General features: G+C 54.6%; 2 protein-coding genes across 5 annotated transcripts in view; one reads left to right on the forward strand and one right to left on the reverse strand.

Annotated features, from left to right (window-relative positions):
* The window catches only part of LRIG1 (leucine rich repeats and immunoglobulin like domains 1), a 97,500-nt gene extending 82,520 nt beyond the window's left edge, over nucleotides 1-14,980 (forward strand). For all 3 annotated transcript variants that reach the window (XM_036878420.2, XM_057507636.1, XM_057507638.1), the window contains 10 exons: nucleotides 3,741-3,812; nucleotides 4,564-4,635; nucleotides 7,234-7,397; nucleotides 9,295-9,615; nucleotides 10,414-10,695; nucleotides 11,022-11,441; nucleotides 11,954-12,079; nucleotides 12,500-12,646; nucleotides 13,032-13,283; nucleotides 13,389-14,980. In XM_036878420.2, the coding sequence (XP_036734315.2) occupies nucleotides 3,741-3,812; nucleotides 4,564-4,635; nucleotides 7,234-7,397; nucleotides 9,295-9,615; nucleotides 10,414-10,695; nucleotides 11,022-11,441; nucleotides 11,954-12,079; nucleotides 12,500-12,646; nucleotides 13,032-13,283; nucleotides 13,389-13,642 (2,110 nt within the window). In that variant the 3' untranslated portion in view covers nucleotides 13,643-14,980. The remainder of the gene's footprint in view (nucleotides 1-3,740; nucleotides 3,813-4,563; nucleotides 4,636-7,233; nucleotides 7,398-9,294; nucleotides 9,616-10,413; nucleotides 10,696-11,021; nucleotides 11,442-11,953; nucleotides 12,080-12,499; nucleotides 12,647-13,031; nucleotides 13,284-13,388) is intronic.
* Nucleotides 14,981-15,491: 511 nt separating this feature from the next.
* The window catches only part of SLC25A26 (solute carrier family 25 member 26), a 143,914-nt gene continuing 140,150 nt past the window's right edge, over nucleotides 15,492-19,255 (reverse strand). For both annotated transcript variants that reach the window (XM_036878426.2, XM_036878424.2), the window contains one exon: nucleotides 15,492-15,847. In XM_036878426.2, coding sequence (XP_036734321.2) covers nucleotides 15,724-15,847 — 124 coding nt within the window. In that variant the 3' untranslated portion in view covers nucleotides 15,492-15,723. The remainder of the gene's footprint in view (nucleotides 15,848-19,255) is intronic.

The raw sequence follows: 19,255 nt of genomic DNA on the forward strand, positions 1-19,255 counted from the left end.
TGATGGTTTTTTTTCGTTTTTTCAAGCTGCTAGAATTTGCTAGTTATTCTGCACGGCATGTGTTTGTGTGTGGGGGGGGGGGGGGTGGATGTGTCACAATGTCACGAGGGCAGGCGCTGTTAGGCAGCTTTTTTACAGCTATGGAAACAGAGGTGAAAGGGTTTAGCCTGAGACCAACAGTGGTAGGTGGGCGCTCAGGTCCTGTCGGGCTGCAGAGCCCAAGTTGTGCGTCCCCAGTCCCAGCCCACCAGCTCTTCCTGCACTTACCACCCGCGGGGCACAGAGGGGCAGAGGCTGGGGCAGCGTCACTGGGCGCTGCCACTCGGAGGGGGGTTTGGGAGAACATGGCGCAGGAGACAGCCACCAGCCCACCCCCCGAGTCTGTTGCAGGGGCAGCAGAGCTGAGCACGAGCGTAAAGTGAATACTTTGAAGGCAGCACTGGAGTGGAGACTCGAGGAAACCCATGGTGGAGTGACCATATAGTCAGTGCTTCTGGTTTGAAGTGGGGTTCTTCACACCCTCGTGTTCACACCCTTTCCTCGTGGAGAGCTTGAGTAAGAAGGGGTATTTTGGCTCTCCTGAGAGTTGCACCTCCTCTTGAGCACCCTGTATTCTGACAGCAGGTCAAAAATACCTGTCAGGCTTTCCTTTTCTTTCCTGACACAATGCTCCTTCCTCTCCTGCCTCCGGCCCCTCCATCCCGCACAACTGGTCAGGGCAGGGCAGGGCAGCCCGGCTTGGTGGGGCTCGGAGCGCACTGGAGGGGGGAGGCCCCGCCTGGCCTTGGCTGGGACCACAGGCTGGGCGAGGGTGGGGACACGGACGCTGCCACCGGGGTGGTGTGGGGCCTGCTCCTCAAATGCAGCCTGGAGCTGTTTCTTGGGCGCTGTGGTTTCCAGCTGTAAACAGTTGTTAATGAAGGAAAAAGGCGGCAGTGCCGCTTCCCCCTCGCCACACCCGGTCACCTTAGAGCACGGACTTCAGGCCCTGTGGCCTGGCCATGGCGCCCCGGGGCCCAGCGCCCGTGAGGGTTCACCCCAGATGCACCCAGGGCTGGTGCCAGGGATCTCCTGGAATGGCAGGGAGCAGCTCTCTTGGCCTCCACTCCGTTCGTTCGTGACTCGGGGCCCACGGTCCGTCCTGCCGTGCAAGGGGCCGCAGAGCCATAACGGGCTCCGTGTGCGCGGGCTGGGGTGCTGCCCTGCCCTGGTCGCCCTGCTGCTGAGCCCAGCCGTTTTGGGTAGTTCTTCCCTGGAGGGCCCGGGCGCGGGCTGTCGGTTCCTGGCTCCGGCAGGTTCCTTTCTAGCGGTTTGCCCCGGCCCAGGGCCTCCCTCAGGACGTCGGGGGACGCCTGCGGGTGGGGCAGGAAGGGAGCAGACATGAGTGCGGGGCGGAGCGCGCGGGGCTCCGGGGGAAGGCCAGTCGGGGGTCGTCAGGCCGCTGCGGCGAGGGGGGCGGGCGCTGACCCCCCACAGCCGAGGGCGGGGCGCGGAGCCGCTGTCCCTGGGCTGCTGGGGCGGGGGCTGTGCGGGGCAGGTCCTCCCCTTGCTGCACGGGGCCCGGCCAAAGGGCCGCTGGGAGGCATGGCTGTGCCGGCCGGAGAGGTGGGGGGGGGCGAGGAGACGCCCCGGCGGTGGGGGCGGGGGCAGCCGGCCTGCCGCCCCCTGTCCGGGAGCCCTGGCTCCGCCGGGCGGCCCCGAGCGCCCCCCGTGGTGGGCCAGGAGGAGCCAGAGCCCTGGCCCCCAGGCCCGGCTCTGTGCCGGGACGACATAGGGACCTAGTTTAACCCACCAATACCGTGACTCTCCCTTGCATAACTGAAAATTTGTTTTATTGCTATTGTCACCATTAGAAATAACAGTTTGCCCTCCTTGTAAAAGAGGCCAGTGTGACTAATATTTAATGGATGAAATACAGCACAACTTTCTCCTGGAGCTCCCTGCCAGGGGATTTCACTCTGCGGCCGAGAATGGTTTGCCGGGACCTGGAGCTCACAGCACCTCCGCCTGGGGTCGTCCGGGGTGGGAGCGAGCAGGAGGCTGGCAGCGGCCCAGGTGCCCGCGTGCCGCTGTTCGCGGGGTGGGTGCGGCAGGGGGCCTGAGCCTGCGCACCCACTGGCTTCCTGGGTGCTCGGGCTGTTTGTGTTAGAATGAAAGCTTCAGAGTGAGAGAGTGTGGCAGCTCTCTGAGTATAAGGTTGTTTTCACGTCCAGCAGAAGGCCTTGGAGACCGAGGAGAGGCAGAGGTCTCTGACCCTTACCCTCCCGAGGCAGGGGGCAGAGCTGGCTTCGGCTACTGGTGGGGCGTGCGTGGAGGGCCTGAAAGGAGTCGGTTCCTGGTGAGGACTGGGGCGTCGGGAGTGTCCCCACAGGCGTATGGTGCGCCGGGGTGGGGGTGCAGGTTGAACACACCTCCTCGAGTCCCTGGAGCTGGCTGGGGCTGCTCCCCACGAGCCCGTCTTCATGCAGGAGCAGGCAACCCCCGGGAGCCCTTGGCATGGAGGTCAGAGCCCAGGACCCAGGTGTGGCAGTGCGCAGGGTACCCGGCCCCGTTGGGTTTCTCAGGGATCCTATTCCCTTCCTTTCTGCCTTGTCAGGGAGGGGCGGGTGCCTGCTGTCTTCCCCGGGCCAGATGGTAACACAGATCTGAGGGCAGAGCTGGCCTTGAGTCGAGATTTTTCCTTTGCTTCTCTTGCTTCTCGGTGGTGTCCTCGACAAGGGGTCCGCATCCCTGGCCTGGCGATCCCGAGCTCCCAGGAGCTGGCTCCCGGGGCCACGTGCTTAGCAAGCCCAGTGATGCTCACAGGGGTGCTCCCAGCAGGGCATCTGCTGGGGAGGAGGGCAGGGCTGCAGCCTTGATGCCCCTGACCCCACCCCCACAGGGGCTGCCCCCGCCGGAAACAGACCCCTCTGCACAACACAGTCCGGGGGAGGAACTCATTCTTCCGTGTGAATTGCAGGGGCCCAGGTTTGGGTCTCTGAGAAAACTCTGGTCAGTGACTGCTAAGGCTGTGCCTTCTCATGGATACGTAGTCCAGGGGTATAGGCCTTAAGTAACCTTGATTGGCCCTTGGGCGTGTTGACATCATTTGCAACCTGGGCTTCTCACGAAGCCAGAGTGCCGTGGCCTGCCTTGTATACAGGGCCTAAAGGGCCTCCTGGCTGGTGAGGATGTGGCTCGCGGAGGCTGCGTCCGGGTGCCAGCATGTGCTCGGGTGCAGCGAGCTGGAGAGCTGGTCGGAGGGACGCCTGTGTTCCTGGCCTCTTGTTGTCTCCTTTGGGAACGTTTATCCCCAGAAGGCAGTTTTCAGAACCTTTGACTGTGCTTCCTGTCGCTGAAACAGTGCTCTGTCCCTGTCCCATGAGAACATCGCCAGATTCCACCCTCCACCCTTCCTTGGTGGTCCTGAGAGAGAGGGCGGGCTGGACAAGGTGATGTCCACCTAGCATTGCAATGGGCCTTTTTAGACGAGATGGTGCATGCAATTCCAGCCTGTCATCACTGATAAATTCTAATAGAGATAAAAGTACTTCATTTCAGAAAGGGGAAGGCCTGCATACCTCAGGCCCGTAACCTGAGTGCCGGTCAGATGCCCACCTGCTGCTCCCAGGACAGACTGATCGGGCAGCACCATCCTCGTTGCGTGTTCTTCTCCCAGTCCGCCGGCCTCACCCCCTCCCCCTTTGTCTTTTTTTTTCTCCTCCTCCTCCTTCACGTTTGTGGATGTTTGGAAACTACAGAACTCTGTTTGGAAACAAGATCAAGTCCGTGGCTAAGAGAGCATTCTCGGGGCTGGAAGGCCTGGAGCACCTGTGAGTATCTCACCAGACCTTCCCTGACCCCTAGGCCTGCAAAACACGGCTGCCAGCGATGTCTGCTACCAATTTAATCACATCTTTGTAAACTGAGAAACAGGCTATTTGGAAACACCAGCTGCTTCCCTCCCAGCCTAAATCAGCTTTAACTTCGGCCTTTATTTGCCTACGGCAGAACAGTTAGAGAGCGCGGGGCCAGGCGGTGAGCTCCCGGTTAACGCGACTGGTATTTGGACAGATACCCAGCCGTCCCCTGCCTGCCTTGCCTGTGCTGCGGCTGCGGACAGGCCCCTGGCTCCCTGCCCACTTCCGCGAGGGTGCCGGTCCCCGGCATCAGCATCAACACTGAGCATGGGTGGGGCTTAGCAGGCAGGTCTCCTGGGGTCGTGCTGGCCCTGAGGCGTTCCTGTTATCACCATCTGGGCCAAGTGCCTCTAGCCATAGAGTTTGACCTGAATTTCATTGGGAAAGGTTTTCACTGTTGCCTTGCTGAGCAGGCCCCAACGTAGTTTTGATATTACTGTAAATGCTGGCTGGGTTCAAGTTGCCCCACACGCTGTGGCAGTATTTGTGAAATGACAGCCACTTAGATGACGGTGGCACGAGGACACGGACTGGCTGGTACCTGTGGGGCACCGGTGAAACCAGGACTGTTCTGAGAAGCCTCTGAGCCTCTTGGCTCAAACACATGGCTGACTTGAAGGGAACCTGGAGTTTCTTTGCCTAAGTAAAGAGTGGTCTTTTGCAGGAATCTTGGAGGGAATGCAATCAGATCTGTCCAGTTTGATGCCTTCATGAAGATGAAGAATCTTAGAGAGCTGTAAGTACCTGGGATTCCACGGCCCCTGTTCACATGAGCAGAGAATGTCAGAGTAGGAACAGCCTTAATTGTGCACTGCCTCACTTGATAGAATAACTGTGATCATTTATATTTGTGTATAAGATGTCTTCTTTAAAAATGCCCAAGGGGCTTATTCTGATCAGATTCAGCACACTTTTATTTAAAGGGCTACAAGAATACGTATTTTTTACTTTGTGGGCCATATAGTCTCTGTCATGACAACTCAACTCTGTTGTGGCAGAAAGCAGCCATAATATATACGGATATGCTTGAGATTTGAATCTTACAGCAAAATAACGGTCCTCACACAGGTGCCGGGCCAGCTCCCCGTCCCCGTCACTCCCCGGGGGTCTGCTTTAGGTTTCAGCTGTGGGGCTGGCCCCTCTCTGTCTCCCCTCCGCCCCCTCCCACCCCGCCCCTGCCTCGGAGCCGCCAGATGGGCCTCAGGAATGAAGGTGAAGGCAGGGCACAGAGACGGTCACCCTCTGGCATCGCTGTCATGCCCGAGAGTCCTGTCCGTGGCAGGATGGGGTGGGGCATGGACAGGGACGCGGTGAGGCACATACGGCAGAACGTTCATTGTAAAATCACAGTGGTGAGTGCTTGAGTGTTCACTGGTTCTTCCTTCAACTTCCCTGAGACTTTTCAAATACGATGTTGGGAAGAAGAAAGATCTGGTGAAATGGGAAGAGGGTATTTTGAGAGAAACAAGTAAGGATGGGAAGAAATTTTTCTTTTGGCCTCCTAAAAATTGAGGTTTCTTGAGACAGTTCTGTGGCTGGGACGCCCCTACCCCACCAGTGCTCCGTCAGGGGCTCTGGAGGCTCATCCGGGCCCCTGCCTGGCCTCTGTCAGCTGCTGCGTGTCCCAGCTGGGCCCGGGCCCGGCCCTGATGGGAGAACCGGGTACTTCCGCTCGGCCATTTGCTTACCCCGTCGCATTGTGGCAGGTTGTACTGCGCAGTCATCCTCTGAGTGAATTTCCACAAGTGATGATTAGGGGGGTGAGAGAGTGTCTTCACTGCCTGCTCTGTTTCCTCTCCATCTGTCCTCTCGGTCTTAACTCATTCTTTAGGGGAGCCTTTTCTCCACCTCAGGTACCCCCCGTCTTCTCTGAGGTGGGCTGTCCTCTGGACACTGTAGGAAATTCTCAAGGGATCTAAGCCCAGCAAGGACACTGAACGTGGGGAACGGGGCTTACCCCTTTCCACACACATCGCTGATCAAGGAAAAATGACAGATTTATTCTCCCCGGTTTGTTCCTGTGGCTCCCATGTAGTGCGGCCCTGCGAGGCCCAGTGTCTCCCTCTAGGCTTCTGGGAGCGGTTGGTGCAGAAAGGGGCGGCCAGCCAGAGGCCCCCCGGGGGCAGCTGTGGAGCCTCTGACGAGGGGGAGGTCCTCCTTTCCGCACCTCATCCAGGCCAGTGCAGCCTGTCAGCCACACATACTGGAAGAGAGAAAACAAAACCTGGTTCATTTGGTGGCATGGCTGATGTGGGTGGAGAAGGAGGCTATTGCCGTAGCATCGGCCCCCACGGTGTGTCTGGTCTACGCATCCTTGGGCCCGTTTTGTCTCCGCAAACCAGTGAGAGCTGACTCCAGGGAAGCCCGCGGGCCTTCTTTCCCGGTTTTCCTCCCCGCTGTGGCTGGTCCCCCGCTGTGGCTGGTCCCCGTTCTCTAACTCACGGCCTGAGGTCTTCCAGGAACAGGGCTGCTAGACTCTTTGGTTGACTTATCTTTGAATGACTCCTCAGGAAGGAATGTCCGCTGAGATGGCAATTCCGATTTGTGTGTAAAAACTTATCCTCGGTTGCTGAGAAATGAAAAAGAAAATATTCTCTGTTTTGGTTGGAGCCTCAGAAAACCAAAGTTGTGCATTCTCATGCTCCCTGGGCAGCGGTCATTAAGCAGCACGCACTCCGTGGGGAGTGGAGCCCAGCCCCGCCAGCCTCCTGAGTAGCACTGGGGCAGAGCGAGATACACCAGTGAGGAGGAGGTGCCTTGGCCAGGCTGCAGGGAAAGCAGGGACACGCGGAACTTGACCAAATGAAAAAAAAAAAACAGCAGCCATGCAACAGGTAGAGAGAAAGAGCCCTTCTGAGAACGTGTTGCAGAATGTAGATCAGCACCTCAGACTGAGTTTGGAAGCCCCAAGCGGCTTCTCAGGAGGTAAGCGGGGAACGGCCAGTGCCACTCCCCGTACTGGAAGGTGACGTGGTGTCCCCAGGGTCACCCGGGAGCCGTGTCTGCCTTTGAGCATGTGTGAACACTCTGGTTTGTTGCTACTCAGAGCGCGGTCCCGAGGCCCGGCAGCATCGGCCTTACCTGGGAGCGCTGTTAGAAATGCAGAATCTTGGGTTCCACCCCTAACTTCTGAGCCACAAGTTGCCTTTCATCAAATCTCCAGTGCAGTATATGGACTGCTCGAGCCACTGGAGGGGGGCTGTGAGAAAACCCTTTTTCCATTCCAGCCTGCTGATGCTGATGAGCGGATCAGAGGTGATTGACCATTCTGTGCGCTGAGGAAAGACCCCTCCTCTCTGTGGCCACCCCTCAGATGCCCCTTTGTTCCTTTCAGCCATATCAGCAGTGACAGCCTCCTGTGTGACTGCCAGCTCAAGTGGCTGCCCCCGTGGCTACTGGGAAGAATGCTGCACGTCTTCGTGACGGCCACCTGTGCCCACCCGGAAGCGCTCAAGGGCCAGAGCATCTTCTCTGTGCCACTGGAGAGTTTCGTGTGTGGTAAGAATGTCTTGGTGATTTTTTTTTTTTTTCCATGAAGGACAAGGGGGCCATGAGGAACTATTCATTATGGGAGTAATTTCTGTGATCAGAGTAAACTCCAGCCCACAGTCACCGATCAGCTGCTGGATGCAATTTATTTCCCACGGAAACCACACATAATATTTACTGTACAGTTGCTCATTATGTGGTTGACGGAGTACGTGCATATAATCAGAAGGGAGCATGAGTCGGTTCAGTTACAAAATCAGAATTATCAGTTACAAGAAGATAGTTGGGTTGTTTGGAGGCACTCTGCACCAGGTTTAGCTGTGAACTTACTCTGTGTGAGAGCCTGGGGTTTAATGTGTGTTTCTTCCCAACCCCAAGAATGAAAGGTTAAATACAGGAAGAACGAGTCTCAGGAGAACAGTTACTGTAGTAAAAATAATTCCTTGATGTTGACTTGCACTCTTGCTGTTTCTTGAAACCACTGAAATTTTACACTTGTGGCTTATGGTTCTTTTTTCCCTTCTGAGTGTTGGAGCATAGGTCTCTCCATCTTTTTGACCAAGGGTGGTCAGAATCCAGGTTTGGTTGCAAAGAGCACAGAAAATGCTACACACCTGCACACACAGGCACATGCCACACTCAGAAGTGACGCAGCTCATGGAGATGTGGTCAGAGGGTGAGGTGAACTTTGAGTCGTTCCTGGCCTCTGCAAAGCAGGAGGGAAGGTGGGATTCCCAGGCCTGACTGGAGCCACTGGGCAGGTGTGAGGCCCCATGCCTTTCTCCCTCCCCACTCTGCCCCGAGCCTTGGGGGTCATGACTGCACCAGGAGCTCCCCTGGTGGTATGGGGACCCCTGTGGTTACTTCTCTGTCCTATTTTGAGGGCAGAACAATGGCCAGTGTGCCTGCGGATGTCAAGACACACAAGTGTCGTCCTTCCAGCACCCAGCCACCCCCACCACTTCTGAGCACAGGCTTGGCCCTGCCTTCTCCTGGCGCCGTCCAGCAAGGAGCCTTAAAACACTGTCTTCCCTGGGAGTGCCCGTGGCCTTCTAGAGCTTCAGGAACATGTTGGATGTGTTTCAAAGCACACTGCCGGCATTTCATTCACCTGATCTTCCTTTTTAGAGTTTTAGCCAGCATCTTGTTGGCTCTGATTATTACCGACTCACTGGCTGCTGATTGTTTCCATGAAGTGCCCTGAGGATAGGGCTCCCCTTGCTGAGCTACATCGGGCCAGACAAATGCCAGCACTGAGGATGGGGCTTCAGGACGAGCTCCAGAGCCATTCTGCCACCCTCGATGGTGGCTAGGCTGCTGGGTGCTCGGGGTCACCAAAGAGCTGGGCGGAGAGGGATGGGGCCGAGGGTACGGCATAACGCACTAAGTTTTCTTGTATTGACTCTCCGTGGGTTGTTACAGCCTTTGGTTGTTCCCCAGATTCTGACAAAGTTGACTGTAACCATGGTGGCTAGTTTTTTCGCTGCTAGGATGGAGGTGCAGATTTTGGAAGTCCCTCTTCAGACATTCTGGAAGTACTTACACCCCACTCCTTCTGGAGTAAAAGTCTGTGGGTATGGTCTGTGCAGTCATGCCTGGCGGTTCCTGTTTGTTAGTGTGTCTTGTGTTGTTGTCTTCTCATGGACACTACCAATTGCTTTGATAATTGAGTCACGGTGTGTTCACTCATAATCAGGGAGTGTGATCACTGTTCGTGGACTTATAATTAGATAAGGCCAGGCACTCGGGGACTCACGGAAGTCCCTTACAGTGCTCGGTGACCCTGAGGGATATGCAGGGAGCCTCAGAGATCTGGTCTCTGCTCTGACTCGATTCCTTCAACAGCAGCTGGTTGCTGTGTGTCCTACAAGCCTGGGTAACATACAGCTGACTCTTCTCTTCCCAGATGACTTACCAAAGCCGCAGATCATCACACAGCCAGAGACGACTGCGGCCGTGGTGGGCAAGGACGTCCGCTTCACGTGCTCAGCAGCGAGCAGCAGCAGTTCGCCCATGACGTTTGCCTGGAGGAAGGACAGTGAGGTTCTGGCCGATGCCGACACGGAGAACTTCGCACACGTCCGTGCACAGGACGGGGAGGTGATGGAGTACACCACCATCCTGCACCTCCGTCGCGTCACGTTCGGGCACGAGGGCCGCTACCAGTGTGTCATCACCAACCACTTCGGCTCCACCTACTCGCACAAAGCTCGGCTCACTGTGAACGGTAGGGAGGTGATGTGCTTCTTCTGGTATAGATTTCTGTGAAGCCACACTTTCAGTGTTACCCACGTACACATGGATCCCTGTGTCTGTGGGCGTAGGAGACCTGCGCGTCGCTGGGGGCCCAAGCCTTGTGTTTGACAGGGACTTGTTACTACACAACTAGCTTCCGGGCCTGGGAAGGTGGCTTCCCTCATTACCGTTGCAATGAGTTTAGGGTAGAAGAAAGGTGGTAGTTGACACCCCACCCCAGTAACCTAATGAGGTTGTCCAGATTATAAAACCTCCAACTGAAAATTTGGAACTGCTGTCCTATTTAAGCCCATCAGACCATAGACACACACATTGTTTACTATGATTTGGTTTGTTTTCCTGGTTATTCTGAGAATCCCCAGGGTCTGGGTGCTCACCACCCCGCCAGCGACCGTTTAAAATGCCTCAGCTCTCCAGTGCGTTCACAGTAGTGTGGCTCCCAGGGGCTTCTCCACAGCTGATGTCCTCACTAGGGAAGAGCCGGCCCACCGCTTTTCCCGGAGTGAAGGCCTGCATCCCCCCTAGTGGTGTGTCACGGGAGCAGACACTTCTGTTCCCCAGCCTCTCCTCAGGTGGTTAATTACAGTAGGTAAGTGTCAGGCTCTCACGTACTGGGTGTCAGCTGCGTGAAATGTTTCACAGAAAGCCTTGTATTTGAGGGGATGACGGCGGCCTCAGGTGTCCCACCAGACAGACTCACGGAAACGCAGTGCAGGGGGTGTTTGCGTCTAGCTTTCCCGGAATGTGAACCTGACCATATATTTTTCAGTGTTGCCGTCATTCACCAAAACGCCCCACGACATTGCCATCCGGACTGGCGCCATGGCCCGCCTTGAGTGCGCTGCCGCTGGCCACCCCAACCCCCAGATCGCCTGGCAGAAGGATGGAGGCATCGATTTCCCTGCTGCTCGCGAACGACGTATGCATGTCATGCCAGATGACGACGTGTTTTTCATCACTGACGTGAAATCAGATGACATGGGGGTTTACAGCTGTACTGCCCAGAACTCGGCCGGCTCCGTTGCAGCTAACGCCACGCTGACTGTCTTAGGTCCGACTACTGATATGCTGGGTGGGTGGCTGTGTGTCGTGAACTGGGCAGGACGGGTGTGGTCTCGGGGAAGAGGAGAGACGCGGGAGCATCGCAGGACAGGCGGGGAATAGGAAGGGCTTTGGGGGGCTGGGGCTCCTCAGTCCCTCATCCTTGCCGAGGCTGCCCTGCCGGAATGGTAGCGATCTAGTCATTGTGACAGGGCTTCTGAAAAGCTTACTGCTCTGATGAAAAACCTATTTATATGGCATTGTGTCGTTACGCTGCCTTGTCTTTTGGAGCAAGTGAGGCCGAGGGACCCTAAGGTCTCCCCTGACTTCTTGCAGAAACCCCGTCCTTGGTGGTGCCCTTGGAGGACCGGGTGGCGTCCATGGGGGAAACAGTGGCTCTCCAGTGCAAAGCGACCGGAAGCCCTCCCCCGCGCATCACCTGGCTCAAGGGGGACCAGCCTCTGAGCCTCACTGAGCGGCACCACTTCACCCCCGGCAACCAGCTGCTCGTCGTTCAGAACGTGGTGGTGGAGGACGCGGGCCAGTACACCTGCGAGATGTCCAACACCCTGGGCACGGAGCGTGCGCACAGCCAGCTCAGCATCCTGCCCACGCCGGGCTGCAGGAAGGACGGGGCCACCGTGGGCATCTTCACCATTGCGGTGGTGTGCAGCATCGTCCTGACGTCCCTCGTCTGGGTGTGCATCATCTACCAAACCAGGAAGAAGACTGAGGAGTACAGCGTCACCAACACAGGTGAGCCACTGCTGGCTGAGGCGGTCCTTTCAGCAGGGAGCAGAGTATTATTCCAGGTCCAGAGGCTTTTTCAACAATTTCAATATAGTTACTAGGACCTTTGCAAATATGGAGCCGTTCTGTAAAGCCGAGGCTCCAGTCTCCCCGACACCCCGTCATTAAATGGCAATGCTCTCAAATGCAAGTGTAGAAGACTGCTCTCTGCAGTCCTCCAGCTCCTCGGTAATCGAGGCCCTGGGCCCAGGCTTCATTGCCATGTGGTGGCCTGGTGCTGTCCTGACCACCCACAGCTGTGCTTCCTGTCCGTCCTCTAGCTTTTGTGCATCCAGACTGCTGCACTTTTTACCCCAGGGCATAAAGTAAGGCTGAACAGGCTTCGTGAGTGCACAGACATTACATTACAGGTGTTCTCTGCACAGCCTTGTCTGGGCCTTGCAGTGTACATGTGTCTGCCTTTCTTGTCACCACAAAGGACGGGACACCTGGTATCTGAGTGTCCTATCTCCTTGCAGATGAAACCATTGTGCCACCAGATGTTCCGAGCTACCTCTCCTCGCAGGGGACCCTTTCTGATCGGCAAGAAACCGTGATCAGGACTGAGGGGGGCCACCAGGCCAATGGGCACATCGAGAGCAATGGTAAAGCCTCCAAGCCCGTTGTGACTGTGTCCTTAGGAGGTGGGCTTAGCTACCCCCCAGCACAGGTACCTACTTGCACTGCATCGAGCACATGGGAACCAGGAGGTTGTTGGGACCTAAGGCTGTGCACTTTCTGCCAGGTTTGAAAATCTCTTCCAGAAGTGCCCAAGGCTGCCCTCTGTGTGCCAGCCTCTCACAGGATCCCCATACATCACTGGAGGAGACTGGCTTGGGGCACATTTATGTGTACAAGAACTGCTCGGTACAGGGCTCCAAACGCTGAAGGGTCTGCCTGTCAGGCCTCCTTGGGTCGCCCAGGCAGCTAAAGAATGAGTGTCCCAGTAGCCTTGCCCTGTTCTTTCCATGAGACTTGCTGCAGTCCTAAGCGCAGCTTTTCTGCCTGTGTGGGATCCTTTGCAGGTGTCTGTCCAAGAGACGCAAGCCACTTGCCAGAGGCGGACGCTCGTGGCATTCCGTGCAGGCAGCCGAGGCTCTGTGGTGGATACAGTACGGAGCCCTGGAAAGTGACGGGAAAAGCTGGCGGTACACCTGGTCCACAGAAGATAGGTAGGCGGTGCTTGCATTTTGGTCTGGGGAAATCTAAATTCGGGTTGACGTGTTCATTAAATGTAAAGGGCAGACACATTATCGGCGTGTGTCAACAGGAAGCTGTGGCCTGGCTCTCTTCTGATGCCAGTCAGTATGTCTCTGCAGTAAGTCCATGGTGTGGTGAGCCTGCTCTTTCCGGATTCATAAAGGGCAAAGCCCAAACAAAAGAACCTTCTCGCATTCTTGCAGGGCTTTTTGAGGCTACGTTTCTCACTGTAGGGAAGACTCCCAACACTGATGGGCATCCCACTCTGGGCTTTTCTAGAGGGGAGACAGGAGTCTGCACTTCGTGTGGGGATGCAGGCTTCCAGGGTGACTGTGCTAACCCGTGTCCGCCCTGCAGAGCACAGTGGCCCTCTCGGAGGTGGTGACTACAACACGGATACGGACAGTTACTCCCAGGAACAAGCCTGTCCTCAGCCTGTGGCCAGAGACAGCAGACACCCAAGTACGCAGAGCAGCCAGGAGCCCAGTCGGAGCCCCCAGGATTATTCCCCCCACCATCTGACCACTGAGACTGTGGAGGGGTCCCTCTACCCCAGCAACCATGACAGAATGGCAAAGAAAAAGCTTACGGCACCACCGGATGGGAAAGGTAAAGGGTTACTGTGTTCTGGGGAGCTTCCCGGGATGGGACAGGGTTGGGGGGAGCAGCTACCACCCGGCCGGAGGCTCTGACGGGCCCTCTCCTCTGTCCCAGGGGCCTGGCCTTCGGCAAGGCCGCGTGAGCCAGACTCCAGGGGCCTGCAGCTCTCCCCTGCGGTGACGCCAGGTAACCCCGCGCCCACAGGAGCCGCCTCAGGCTTTCCTGGCGCCCCTACTGAAGGCCGGCACCTGCTTCTCCCAAACGGACAGCTCCCCAAAGCTTGTGCCTCCAGTCCCGAGTCCGCACCACTGACAGCACAGCCCCCCGGGAAGCGGAGCGTGCCGCTGCTGTTTGCACCAAAAAGCTGAACTTTGTCTACCTCCGCTCCTGGCGATCTCTACAGGAGGAGGTAGGAGAGGCCGTGAGGCAGCGCGGCTTCAAGCGTCACTGATCTGTGCATAGTTGTCACTTCCATGTGGAGTAGCAGTAGTTTAAAGGCCTTGCACCTGAAGCACAGAAATGCAGGAGGCTGGCATGTACAAAAGGCAGGGAAGTATTTGATACCATTGTACATAAGAGTTTTCAGAGATTTCATATATATATTATATATCTTTGACAGAGGCTATTTTAATCTTTAGTGCATGGTTAACAAATCCTACAATTTTGACAATATTATTTTTCGTATCAGGTTGCTGTTTAATTTTGGAGAGGGCGGGGGGGCTACTTCTGGTGCCTTAATGCACGGATGGCATTTATAGAAGCTAAAAACCATATTTGTTCCCAGGAGTTTTTGGTGGATGAGAAGGACAGGGAGTCCTTGGAGTAGACCTGCACTTTGGAGGCCCGGCCCCTTAGGGTGCTTTCCAGTCAGAGTCGGTGCACAGGGAGCCCAGGCGCAACATGGACCTGTGCAGGGAGGGGCTCTTCCTGGTAGGTTTAAGTTCCTTCTCGAGCAAAGTAGAACCAGAGGTCTTAACCCGTCACAAGCATTGGTTCTGAAGGGTTAAGCCCTGCCTTTCTTCTAGATAAAAGCAGATGTGGTAATTGTCATTTGAGGCTTTTTAATAAGATATAGAGGCTGCTGGTGTTGGTACCTGTGGATTTTTCAGTAGTAATGTTTTGGTTTGCCAATAGAATTGGTAATAATTTGGCCTTGGGGGAGAAAAAGTTCCGGTCCCTACCTTTTAGGCTGGCTCCTCTCTGCTGAGGATGTGTAGCAAGTCTGTCCAGTCTTCCCTTCACACAGACAGACCTAGTCTTGGACTAGACAAGATTTAGTCCCCCATCTGGCTATATTTGCACTTTTGAGACCTGTAGCTAACCATCTTGTGAGTGCCAATGTGTAATTTCAGGAAAAACTACATTGAAACAAACAAGGTCCTTAAAATCTCAGAAAGCAAGTTCCTTTAGCCAAAAAGCTGAAGGTAGGTATTGATAAAATGGTTAACCTATGTTAAGTATCACTGTTCTAAAGGCTAAGCACATTTAGAAGTTTGTTCTCAACAGTCAGCTGATTGTTACTTCCACAAAATATGTGAATTTGCTGCTTCTGAGAGGCAATGTGAAAGAGGAAGTATTACTTTTATGTACAGAGTTATTTATTTATAGAAATTTTGGTACAATGTACATTGGAAAACATGTAAAATATTGGAGTGTCTAACAAATGGCATTGAAGTGTTTTTAATAAAGGTTCATTTATAACTGTTCATTGTGTAGCTGGGGTCCTTCTACCTCCACGAACCACTTTACCCTGTCAAAGGCAGTTCTGCCTCTAATCACCTTTTCTCACCACGAAGGAAAAACATTTCTAGGCAAGGCACAATACTACTACTGCTCCAGGGAAGACCCACCAGATTCTTCTAAAACATCGGGAGCTTATTCGTCAAGCTCTAAATGGTGACCTTCCCATGTTCTTGGTTAGGAACAAAGAAACACGCTGCTGGCAGAGCCAGGCCCTGCCTTTCAGTGTGAAATGGAGCGGCGTGCAGGCCACAGGACACCACTCTGTAAAATAATACAGTTGTGCGTTTTTACAGGTGATACCTGAGGGTAGTGAGGGATGCAGTGAACTAACTTACCACCGTGGGGAGACCCCCTCCCCCCATAGCAGCTTCCCCAAGGCTCATTCCTCTTCCAGTCTCACCATTCTGTTAGAATTACAACCCTCTCTGCCTTCCGCTGAGACCATGGAGCAGGAAATGAAGGTCAGCTACAGATCAAATTGAGGGGCCTCCCCAAACTTATTTATTAAGGGGTTCTGAGAAAGCTGTTCACAGTACCACCATGGACGCTGCAGGCGCTCTGTCTGGCAACAGGCAGCAGCAAGGCTGTCGCAACGTCGTCATCTCAGCAGAACGGCTCTTCAGCGCTCTGACTTGCTCAGTCGGCTGAACAGCGGCTCGCCGGAAGGGAGACGGTCCCCTTTCTCCAGAGCAGAGGTGAGGCTACCTCAGACTGCGGGGCTCTCTTTGCCAAGTCCCAACAGCAAGCTGCGAGTCTGGTCATAAGCACCGAGAAAGATGAACCCTCCCAGACTGATTGCTGCCATTCGAGGGAGGACACCTGCAAATAGTCTACATGGGGAGAAAGCAAGATTTAAAAAAAATTGTGTGTGTAAAAAAGGTTAAATTCTAACACCCACAGCTTGCTCGATTCCACGTACTATGCTCATTAACCACCACACAGCACCCGAAAAATGTGTTTTCCTTTCAGAATGGCACTACGTTACATTCCCAAGTAGACTTGTTGAAGTCTGAGCCCAACTGTCTGCTGGCGACACTGGCTAAATACCAAACCGCTGACTTGTGAGGACTCACAGTTAGGGTGGCATCAGTCAGCAGTCACTTGTCCCCACAGTGGTCTTGCTTAAAAGTGCCAGACCATTCTTGCCTTTCAGAGTGGATGAACTTGACTTGTTTGTAAAGGAGTTTAAGGGCTGACTCCTAGGGAACGCTGCCGGGGGTGCAGCCCACCCTGGAGATGGGAGATGTTCAGATAACTGCTGCTCCGCCCTTAGAGACCCATGAAAACGGTGCCACAACAGAGCGGAGTCTGCAGGGATTCCCGTTTCTTTCCCCCTCTGCAAGGGCAGGACAGGCAACACACAACTGGGCTGCAGTGCGGAGGGGGCAGCTGCTCCCCAGGCACCGCCTACCGTCGGAACCACTTCCTGGAAATGATCAGACAAACGCAAAATGGAAGAACACATTACTGCGGAGGTAAGTGGGGATTTGTTGCTGGAAATTCAGTCCTCCTAGAGCCATACACAGGTATTTGTTCAAACATGTTCATCACAGCGCTGCTGGTAACCCACAAACCACAGAGAACCCCTCTGGTGACATACATTCTGGTCCAATATCCACACAGGGGGACCATGTCATGGATAAAACAGATATTACTTCTATAAACAGGAAAACAAAGTCAGAACCAGTGACTTTCCTAATGAAAAGACGAGAGACCAGATCTAGGGAAGAAAACTCCGGTTCAGCCCATAGCAGCCTGTCTCGGGGGCAGGAACAGCCTCCACACGCTAAATGGAGGCCCCCAGGACGTGGGCAGGAGGGAGAGCCCTGCCCCAGGTGCCCGTGCCCCGGCTGCCTCCTTCCTGCAGGTGCGGGCAGGTGGCAGCCGGCCTCCCCCTGTATGTAGCCCTTACCGAGGAGAATGGACATCAGAGGAGTTCGGGGCCCTTGTTAGCTAGCTAAGTATTTAAATCATTAAGTAAAATAAAGATACAAGTAGGGCTTTTTCCTGTCTAGAAATAACCATGAGAATTCCAAGAAAACCAAAATACACTTGTAAGAAAACAAGAAATTCAGCTCAGTATCATGCAAACTGCTTTGGCACAAGGTGGCAGCTGAAATGCATCAGTCGCTGCTTTGAGGCAACTGGGTCATTCTGGCCCAAAAAAACAGGTTAACCACCCTGGCCCTACCGGGACAGAGGGAAGAGCACTGGAAGGGGGTCCGCGGAAGCTGAGACGCGGAAGACCACTGTCGCCGCAACATTCTCCCCGCCTCACTCCCCGACTTATTTCTAAGACCAGTGTCTTGGTTCAGCTTTACTGCCAATAAGCTCAGCAGCTCGTGGCAAGAGGCAGATGGGAGCAGTTCACAGTTTCGCGAGATGACAACTGCCTCTGTTAACATAACGACAGCCTTACAGCAGAGTATTTGTACAGTGAGCGCCCCAACCAAACTCGGAGGCAGCGACTGCGGGGCAGACCGCGGCTGTGTTCTGGGACCACAGAGCACACGGGTAACAACCGCAGCCCCCTGAGCCAAGGGGCGCCCACCCGGCAGGGCGCTTAGGGCCTGAGGGGCACCATCACAGAAACAAGGAGGCTAAGAGGACTTTGCACCTGCTTTCTGGCTACGGGGCTGAGCGAGCGCGTGCTGTGCTCTTATCTGGGAGAAACCAGCTTGTCCCAGAGCATATGTTCCCAACTGTGCGGAACATGGCCTTCCCCGTGTGAACCTGAAGACACGAAGGCGTCAACGCTTCAGCCGGAGAGGTCAGCACCACCACACGCGGGGAGCCTGCATCTCCGAGGGAGGCCGAACTCTCAGGAAACGACCGGCGTGTCCACGGGTGGCAGAAAGCTAGCAATGCCTGCGTGGGGGCACCGGCCAGAGGAGGCGCGCTGAGGGCACCCGGGACCAGGCCACAAAACAGCTGTCCACGCTTGCAGTTGGGGTTTCTTCTTTGCTTTTGGTTACAAATTCTTACCAAATTATTTGTCTTTTTATTACATTAATAGGAAGCTAATAAAAACTACCAGTTCTTACATGATGAACTTGGCTGCTGGGAACACTCTGCTAAGGACCACACTGAGCACACCACTGGGAGCCCAAGTGATGAACATAAGCAAAAATCCAAATCACTTTTCCTTTCTGGGCTGATGGTGGGGACAGACGGGCCCTTGGCATGCGTATGACACCCCATTCTTTGCCCGCAATTCTGGCCCTGCCTAGTTACGTAATGTCAAGTACACAACCCAGACAGGGTATTTCATTTCAGTCACCTACTAAAGGCAATTCCTTTTCTACAAGATTCCAGTGGCCACAGTATTGACAGTGATGCATAACCACGTATAGCCACTTTCTCAAGGAAGGCGGATGGGCTGCAGCTCAACGCGGACTCCACAGAGCTGAAGTCAAGAGCAGAGGTTTGACTGATAGTCGCCATAGACTCTGATCTAAACTTCATCAAAATTCGTAAGACAGTGAAATTCAGTGATTTAGTGTTGATCTAAAAAAGCAACTGCATGCTACATCTCTGTGCCCCAAAACTATCTGCAACACTAAGAATCTTCTACCTGCTACTAAGCAGACTGCTTCAGAGCTCATCTTTTTCTCATGCTGTTTTTCTTTGTTCAGTGGGGAACTGGTGTCAAAATCATGATGCCTCAGCCGTCAGCAGCCAGATTCTCATTTTCTCACAAAATCTCAGCCGTAAATGGCTGACTAAAGGCATACAAGCCAGCACGCTGCCCTTCTCATGCTCAGTTATTCCTATTAAACCCAGTTCTCATCGCAAAATATTTAAGTCCTTCAGGCACCCAACGTTCAGCCATCTGAGGTACCACATTTAACAAGACCATCCAACATTAGCCACTTAAACTTCCAGTTAGAAATTCTGAAAAGATGGGATGGTTCTCCTGCAAGACCCTTACCTGGGGCCTGATCAACACACTGCACATTCCCCAAACTAGCCACCAGCTGACACAAAACTCTGCCAAGTGCACATAAGACCACAGAAGTGACCAGCAAGCACTGGGGTGAGGAGGTGGCACCCACACTGCTTTGCCGTCCACCAGCCAGAGCCTGTCTCACCCCACTGCTGACCCCTAAAGGGGGCTGCTGCCTGGCCCAGGGAAATCGTTGGCAGATAATTCCCCAGGCAAACATCGGCATTTCACGTGTCTGTACTCACCTTAACAGGCAGACAGGTTTGGAAGTTTCCATGGTAAAAGCAATGCT

Source organism: Manis pentadactyla, chromosome 1, assembly GCF_030020395.1.
Source record: "Manis pentadactyla isolate mManPen7 chromosome 1, mManPen7.hap1, whole genome shotgun sequence".
Taxonomy (NCBI): domain Eukaryota; kingdom Metazoa; phylum Chordata; class Mammalia; order Pholidota; family Manidae; genus Manis; species Manis pentadactyla.